We start from the raw sequence: 9,262 nt of genomic DNA on the forward strand, positions 1-9,262 counted from the left end.
TCGGAGTATCGGATGCGTGACTTTTGTTCTGGCGCTCCCTTTCGGAATGATTCGCGGTCTGATCCGCGGGTGCCCGAATTTCGAGCTCCATCTAGAGTTCGGGGAGCCGTTTGGGACGCGCATCGAAAATGCCACGTTACAGTCTCTGAACAAAAACACCATCCCAAAATTTGAGAAACTTAATGGACTTTCCATTAGCGTTTGTGGTATAGACCACGGTTGTTGGAAGAAAAATGAAGTAGTACCGATTCACCTGAGTCAGAATGAGTCTGATGTATTGTCGAAGCTTCTTCATAGGCAAAGTTGCCTCGTAGTTTTGTATTGAACCTTTTTTATTAGTATGAAGGATAGAGGTTGAGGTTTTCTTGAATAAAAAACTATCGCGTTTTGAGCCATCGAATTATGAATGTTTATTGGCTCTTGTGGGAAAAGCCTTGCGGCATGAAAACCCACGACGTATGAACGTTTATTTGTAAACGTATAAAAGCGTGTGTCGCACACGCGAATGTGTCGATTGTGTATATGAATGTGTATATGCCTGTTACAGCCCGTTTGGCTCATGCCACCGCGATCTCGAGTGCGTTTCGTATTGCGATTTTTGTTTTATTCGATTCGATCGAATTTCGTATGATTTGCATTTGCCTTACTCCGAGGAGCGAGCGTATATGAGAGTATGTTTGGTCCTCTCGTGTTGGTAGTACACCAAGAGCGCTTGGGCTCGTTGTATGATGAAAGGGTGCAAGACCCTTGGTATGTGTGTATGGGCACTCGGTCCCGTGTAGAATGAGAGACACTCGGGCCGTACTCATCTACCTTACTCCGTAGAGCGAACGTATACGAGAGTATATTTGGGCCTCTCGTTTATGGTCGTGGTACGAGAGAACGCACGGGCTCTCTCGCGCACGACATCACTGACGATCGTCACTAGACGGACGACTGAACTCGACTGTTTTCAAAAATGCATAATGCGCGCTCGCCTCCTCGTCTACGCGAGATTTGGCATCCCTGCGGAGACGAGTCGTTCGAGCGCGGCTTGCATGGAGATCGCAATGGCACGGGCACAAACGACGCTCACGCACTGAACATCTGATAAACCTGTAATTCATCTTTTAGTGACAAAAACTGAAATCACTGACGATGACGATGATGTTGATATGGAAAATTATGAAAAAAATAGAATCTTTCATTTTACTTGTTTTCGAAATCTGTCTTGACTAACAAGTTCTCAACTTTCTAAACATAAATGTCGTACTTGGTTATGTGATAGATGTTGGACTCACTTTCAATCTGAAAGACATTTAACAAAGCACAATGTAGATTGCACAAATTTGAATAAAACCAAAGTTGCCTTACCAGCAGAAGAGGACAAAATTTTCAAATTTTAAAATTTCAAGCACAAAGACCCCATTCCATTCTGCATTTACGCAGGTCTAGAATGTTTGCTGCAGCCCACTCTTAGAAGTTTTGGGGAAAATAGAACAATTTATCAGAAGCATCTTCCGTACAGCATAGCTTACTATCTACATTGTGCGTTCGACGATTTAATTTGAAATTCAAAATTAATCGTGGAGAGACTTGCATTCAATGGTTTGTGAATGAGTCAGAGGAATTGGCACATTCGTTAGAAGCTTATTTTAAAACTGTTGTACCGATGGAACCGCTCAATTTCAATCAAATCTACGAATTTCATTCAACAACAGTGTGTCACATTTGTGAAAAACCGTTTACACTCACAGACGTGAAGCATCGTGATCATTGCCATTTCACAGGAAAGTACCGTGGTGCTGCTGATCGAGGTTGCAATCAAAATTACCAAATTTCGCACACTATCCCAGTGATATTCCAGAATCTATCGGGTTACGATTCACATTTTCTGATCAAAGCACTGGCTACATCGTTCGAGGGTACAATTGAGCTTCTACCCGTAAACAAAGAAAAGTACATTTCTTTTACAAAATATGTCAAGGGGACAGATATCAAGTTTGAATTCATAGATTCGTTCCGCTTTATGCCCAGTAGTCTTGAGAAATTAGCAACGTATCTCGGTCATGATCAAAAATCAGTCACACAAAAATTTTATCGTAGCTCAGATAAATTTCAGTTATTGACCAGAAAAGGAGTGTTCCCGTACGAGTATATAGATAATTGGGAGAAGCTCGAGGACAGACGTCTACCATCCAAACAACAATTTTACTCAAAATTAAATGATCGGGATATATCAGACGACGACTGTGCACATGCATGTGAAGTTTGGCAAACTTTTAACGTTCCAACTTTGGGAGAGTATTCGGACTTGTATTTACAGACGGACGTTTTTTTACTAGCCGACGTTTTTCAAAATTTTCAACAGAATTGTTGGACAAAGTACAAACTGGACCCATTACCCTACTACACAGCGCCCGGTCTGTTGTTTGATGCAATGTTAAAATGTACAGGCACCGAGCTCGAGCTTCTCACCGACATACATATGGTTATGTTTATCGAAAAAGGTATTCGAGGTGGTGTGTCACAGTGCTCGAACAGATACGCAAAGGCTAACAACAGGTACATGGGAGAGGCATTCGATCCTGAGGTCGAAGAATCTTATCTCATGTACTTTGACGTTGATAATTTGTACGGTGCTGCTATCAGCTTTGCTCTGCTGTGTAATTCCTTCGAATGGGTGTCAGGTTTCAGAGAGTGCGCCGTTCTTGCCATCCCGAACGAAACGGAGTTTGGTTACATACTGGAGGTAGATTTGGAATATCCTGAGGAGTTGCATGAAACTCATAAAGATTTACCATTGTGTCCGGAGCACTATATACCTTCGGTTTCGAACAATAAACAGCCGAAACTGACGACCACGCTACTTTCCAAGAAAAACTACGTTGTTTACTATCGCGTTTTGAAACAATGTTTGGAATTGGGCTTAGAATTACTCAAAATTCACAAAGTTCCCCAATTCAAGCAAACCCCGTGGCTCAAAAATTACATAGATTTGAATACCGATTTGCGGAAAAAATCTCACAACGAATTAGAGAAAAATTTCCACAAACTGATGAACAACGCAGTTTTTGGCAAAGCAATGGAAAACGTGCGAAAGTACAGAGATGTTCGATTGGTCATCGAATGGGATGGACGGTACGGTGCTAGAGCTACCATAGCCAAACCTAATTTTCACAGCTGCACCGTTTACGACAAAGATATAATTATCGTCGAAATGAGTAAAACGAAAGTCAAGTTGAATGAACCATTGTATGCAGGTTTCTCCATCCTGGATCTGTCTAAAACATATATCTACGATTTTCATTATAATTATATTAAACGGAAATTTGGCAACCGAGCAAAATTAATGTATACGGATACCGACAGTTTGATTTACAACTTTACCGTCCCCGACATATACGAACATATGAAGGAGGACTTGCATAAATTCGATACGTCTAATTATCCGCTTGATAACCCTTGTGGAATGCCTCTAGCGAACAAGAAAGTTCTCGGCCTAATGGAAGATGAGAATAACGGGAAAATAATGTTGGAATTTGTAGGATTAAGAGCAAAATTGTACGCATTCCGAGTCTTGGGAGACGAGAAAGACAATAAACGTGCAAAAGGTGTCAAAGGATCAGCGTTGAGAAAAATAACTTTCAACGGTTATTTGGAATGTGCTTTGAAACGTAAAAATTTCTCTAGAAATCAGCATTTGATATTAAGTTGAAAACACGAGGTACACACGAGCTGGAATGACGACAAGCGGATCGTGTTTCAAAACACAACAGATACGCTTCCGTGGGACTATAAGCCTTTACCTCAGCTTTGTAATTACCGTATCGTAATGTATGTAGGATTTAATTTATACCTGTGCCATGATGTATAAAATATTATTATGTAGGATAGTGAATAAGAACGCTCCGAAATATAAAAATTATACAACGATGCATACGTCTGTCGATTGTCTAAAAAATAAAGATGCATACTTGTTATTTATCGGGTATAAAATAAAGAGGCACATACGTTTTTACAAAAATTCATTTATTCAATGTTACATGTCCGATTCGTTTATCCAACTTGTTGTGTGTATTGTCAAACCTAACCATTTAACATATATTTTTCTTCCACGCTACTTGAGCACCTTCTCCACCAGATAGATATCCGGATGTTCAACCTTGAGGAATTCTTGTTCGTAGAAACCACCAGCGATGGGTTGATCTCGGTAGTCACTGAGCTTGTACGTCACAGGATGAGTATTTTCCACTCGACTTATCGTGAATATCTCCGTTGTCCGATTAGGAGTGTAAACTTTCTCGAAGGCATTTTGGAATTTGCTGATTCGAAGTTTGTCGCCGGATTTGAACTTTGCCGATTTGGTAGGTTTCGCTCGAAGCTCTCCTTACGCCTGACGTAATAACCGCCTTTCGTTTACAACGGTGACATCCGACGGTTTCATTCGTATGGTTCGATGTTTCGTGTTGTTGTAAGCCGAAACCAAATCAGATAAGATATCGAGCCACTTGTAGCTTCCTTGCGTGCTGAACCGTTTCCACATTTGACTTTTGAGCGTGCGATTGAAGCGTTCGCAGATCGAAGCCTTCAAATTACTGTACGTGGTGAAAAGTTGGATTCCATAGCGTGCATAAAAGGTTCAAATTTCGAGTTGTGAAATTCCGTTCCTCTGTCGACGTGTAATTTTTTCGGACCCGTCCTTGGACAAGCACAGACTCCATTGCCTTCGTAACATCATCTCCAGAGTTGCTCTTCATCGGAATAGCCCACGCGTACTTTGAAAAGATATCAATAACTGTGAGCATGTACTTGTAGCCTCTGTTTCGTCCAGCGTACTACATCATATCGACAAGATTCGCCTGCCAGGTCTCGTCGATGCCGCGCACGTCTACACGTTGACGCAGGTAATTCCGGCGTGCAGGCTTATGCAGTTCCGTGACCAGTGCTTGCTTTCGCTCGTTGATATTCCAACGCTCTTAGTCTTGTGTCCAATTTAGGAATGATTTCAGCATTTCGAATCGACAGGTTTCTGCCTGTTTTAAAGTCTGTGTAAAAGGTATCCAAGGTTTTCTCCGTAATGAGCTCCAAAGCTTTGATCATCCATGACTGCGAGTAATAGACTGACTTTGTTGAATCATGCACCAGGTTTATAAATTCACATTTGATAATTCGTATCGAGGAGACACAATTTTGACATGTGTGTAAAGCTTGTTGGTATGTGTACACATGTGCTATATGTAGAATATATTTATGTGAATCAAATTTGATTCACTTAACCACTTAAACGACCCGGCCGTTTTTGCTGATATGAAATCCAACATATCATACATATGATATATCGGCTATTTCGATGTAGAGCAAGTCTGGAGATGATGTTACGAAGGCAATGGAGTCTGTGCTTGTCCAAGGACGGGGACCGAAAAAATTACACGTCGATAGAGGAACGGAATTTTACAACTCGAAATTTGAACCTTTTATGCACGCTATGGAATCAAACTTTCCACCACGTACAGTAATTTGAAGGCTTCGATCTGCGAACGCTTCAATCGCACGCTCAAAAGTCAAATGTGGAAACGGTCCAGCACGCAAGGTATCTACAAGTGGCTCGACATCTTATCTGATTTGGTTTCGGCTTACAACAACACGAAACATCGAACCATACGAATGAAACCGTCGGATGTCACCGTTGCAAACGAAAGGCGGTTATTACGTCAGGCGTACGGAGAGCTTTGAGCGAAACCTGCCAAATCGGCAAAGTTCAAATCCGGCGACAAACTTCGAATCAGCAAATTCAAAAATGCCTTCGAGAAAGTTTACACTCCTAATTGGACGACGGAGATATTCACGATAAGTCGAGTGGAAAATACTCATCCTGTGACGTACAAGCTCAGTGACTACCGAGATCAACCCATCGCTGGTGGTTTCTACGAACAAGAATTCCTCAAGGTTGATCACCCGGATATCTATCTGGTGGAGAAGGTGCTCATGTAGCGTGGAAGAAAAATATATGTTAAATGGTTAGGTTTGACAATACACACAACAGTTGGATAAACGAATCGGACATGTAACATTGAATAAATGTGTTCGCTATTTGTTGTTAGGTATTCGACCGAGTCGCGTGGAAGGAGTAGATCGCTGTAGTTTCAAAGATGAGTTATTTGTTTATGTTGTATATACACCTTATTTATTCATAGTTTTTATTTACAGATGTACAAGGTAGTTAGTATTTCGGTTGCCACGCTATTGAAGGAATTGCCTGGGTTGTATTGCACCGAGGTGGAGGCTTCAGCGATGAGGTTTGGTGACGAATCGGTGTGGTCCTTGGTGGGTTGAGGAAACTCGCCCTTTTTGTTGGGCTGGCTGTTGCCAGTTGAAAAGAGTCCGTCATGCAGTTGTCCAAAAGTCTGCGTGATGGTCTGTGACTGTAGCGTAGCGTGGCGTAGCGTGGCGTAGCGTGGCGTAGCGTAGCGTAGCAGTGCAGGTGGTATTACGGGTCAATCCGGTAAGACCGAAGTAGTTCATTGACTGTGGAACTCCCTCCAGTCTTGTGAGATGTGTTGAGGAAGAGGATCGTCCCACTTGGCGTTAATCAACCGTGTTGACTGGATGGTGATCTTTGCTCGAGTTGTTACGGGTGTGAGCCATCCTAATGGATCGAAGAGTTGAGCTGCCTGTGATAGAATTGATCGCTTCGTATTAGCTTGGGTGGTGGTAGGTCGAACGGTGAATAGGAAGGTGTCCGATAGCTGGCTCCATTGAAGCCCCAGTGTGGAGTGAGTTTCCTCTGTTGGAGACCACGACATGTTGCCTTTTACTAAACGATCTGACTCTGGAATGTGTGCGAGCAGAGTGGAGTTTTTTGACATCCATTTCTTAAGTGGGAATCCGCCCGCCATGCATATCTCCCGAAGTTCCTTTTGAAGACTGAGGAGTTGCGTTTGATTGTCTGCCCCAATGAGGATGTCATCAACGTAGATGTCTCGTTGCAGAGTAGATGCTCCAAGTGGAAAATTCGCCTGCTCATCATGAGCCAGCTGTCGGATGGTCCTGATGGCTAGGAAGGGAGCACAAGCGAGACCGTACGTCACGGTGTTGAGTCGGTATTCGCGTGAGTCTTGATCTTGCTCGGTTTTCTACAGTATTCTTTGGAGGTCTCTGCCGTCTGGATGTACGAGAATCTGCCTGTACATCTTCTCGATGTCAGCAGCGATGACGAAGCGATGGGTTCTCCATCTGAGCAGGACGTCAGATAGAGCTGGCAGCAAATTCTCCCCCTTTAACAGGAAATGGTTGAGAGAGATTCCTTGGTGAGTTAGGCAGGATCCGTTGAATACTACTCGAAGTGGTGTAGTGGTGCTGGACTCTCGCCACACTCCGTGATGAGGAAGGTAGCAGACGTTGCTAGTTGGCTTGGGTCGTTCGGCCACTTCCATGTGTTTCATGGCTTCGTAGGTGGACATGAACTCGTGGTAATGTTGCTCAAGCCCCTTGTTGTGTCTAAAGCGTTTGAAGGTGTAATTGAGACTTCTTTCGGCGGCTCTCTGGGTGTCCGACAAGTCCATTGTTCTTGATGACGTTGGTAGTCGCACGATGTAGCGACCTTCGGGCGTTCGTGAGTGTCCGGTGGCGTATGTGTTCTCACAAATTTGCTCGTCGGATGTCAAGGAAGGAGGAGCGTTGGGTAGTTCCTCCTGTTGCCAAAACTGTTGAACCATGGTTGATAGTGAGTCACTTGTTGAGCAGTGGTGACTCACTGTGGTGTTGGTGGATGCGTTTGACGCATTGGTGGTGCCTGATAGAATCCATCCGAAGATTGATTTCTGAGCGATGGGTTGATTCTTGCCTCCCTTCCGGAGACCGGTGTTACGTGGGGGTGAGAGTGTACTGAGCGGTGGTAGTTAATGATTAATTGAATAATCAAGCTCCCACGTAACGACAATGAATAATTATTAAAACTAAGAAAAGACCTACCTTTCGATAAGCCGATAATTTGTAGGATCGTGTTGCTATAGTCCTGTACAGGTCTGTGAGGTTTGTTTAAATTGTTGAGGCAATTTTATAATAATAAAAATGGGAAAAAGGTCGTTCAAAATAAATGGTCTAATATGATTTAACTGGTAAAAGATGAAGTATATTCTGTTTTGATTTGAAATGTCTGGTAACAATCAATGGTGATAATGACATAAGAGCCGAAAGTAACAATTTATAAAGTGTTCGAGTTTATACAAATCGTGTGTTGTTCTATTCTAAAGGATATTATTATTTGGTACCAGGAACATCTACTCTGAACGATGGTTATAACTAGCTGGTCGTGATTATTCGATATTGTATCTCTCTTTTTAGATTATCTTAAATCAATTATATATCCTATTGTTAAGTCTTGTTGGTTAATTCTTGGAAACAATGAGTATGATTTAATTGGGGGTAGTGAAGCTAGCCACCAATTCTTGACTTGCTATTACTGAAGTAAATTTTGATTATAAAGGTGAAACAAGAATTCGTTCAATTTCGAAGATTAACACTCGGATTGACTTATCTTTAGGTGAATCGGTCGACGAGATTGAGAGCCGTCGGATCGTGTCGGTCTGCGTCAGTAGAATTCTGGACCAGGGCCTCACCTCAAGTTCGGAAGAGTTGATCAATCGAACGATGTTGAACGTCGGTCACTTAGTATTTGTAGATTTAGAATGATATCTTGCGATCGAAAGATATAGTTGAAAGTGTCAATTTTCTGATTTTGATGTATGTTAAAAATGATTCCAACGATTATTTATTAAAAATGATAGTGTAATTATTATTATTATCACTTAAAATTACCTGATTCGGTTGAATCAGGGCCGAACTCAATTTAATTATGGAAAATGGAAGGCATAAAAATGTCTATTCTCGAAATGATGAGATTTAGTAAAGCACAGAAAAGATGGAAACGTAGAAGATAGTGAGTCTCTTGCAGCTAACAGAATAACTGAATGCTCGAATTTGACGAATTAGCGCGAGACTTTAGGCCGGTCACAACTAAGATTTTCCGAACGCTACTATTGCTCAAGAAGGGCTAATACGGGTTGACGTCCACGCACCTCGCGACTTGACAGACGAAAGACGCGGCTTCTTGGGCCCGAGGGTCCAAGGAGCTGCAGTTGTAATAAGTTACAACAGTAATTAGCCAATGAGGTGTGAGGGCGACCTCCTGGTTCCCAAATCCACATGGTCAGCGTTAGTTCACGCTCTTCGACGGTGTTCCGACGATTCTCAATCTCGTCGGTGACACATTGAAAATATA

The 9,262-nt window shown here is 42.4% G+C and overlaps 1 protein-coding gene across 1 annotated transcript; it reads right to left on the bottom strand.

Annotated features, from left to right (window-relative positions):
- Positions 1 to 6,500: 6,500 nt before the first annotated feature.
- LOC138191131 (uncharacterized) lies at positions 6,501 to 7,697 on the bottom strand. The gene is made up of 2 exons (XM_069137119.1): positions 7,142 to 7,697; positions 6,501 to 7,036 (listed from the first exon to the last, which is right to left on the bottom strand). The coding sequence occupies exons 1-2, from the start codon at positions 7,695 to 7,697 to the stop codon at positions 6,501 to 6,503; spliced, it is 1,092 nt and encodes a 363-aa protein (XP_068993220.1).
- Positions 7,698 to 9,262: the final 1,565 nt, after the last annotated feature.

This window comes from Neodiprion pinetum, chromosome 6 (assembly GCF_021155775.2).
Source record: "Neodiprion pinetum isolate iyNeoPine1 chromosome 6, iyNeoPine1.2, whole genome shotgun sequence".
Classification (NCBI taxonomy): domain Eukaryota; kingdom Metazoa; phylum Arthropoda; class Insecta; order Hymenoptera; family Diprionidae; genus Neodiprion; species Neodiprion pinetum.

Coding starts and splice junctions, on each gene's coding strand:
- LOC138191131 (XM_069137119.1), bottom strand. CDS start 7,697: ATGGTTCAACAGTTTTGGCAACAGGAGGAACTACCCAACGCTCCTCCT. Junction 7,037..7,141: donor GATTCTCGTACATCCAGACG/GCAGAGACCTCC, acceptor CTCCCTTCCTAG/CCATCAGGACCATCCGACAG.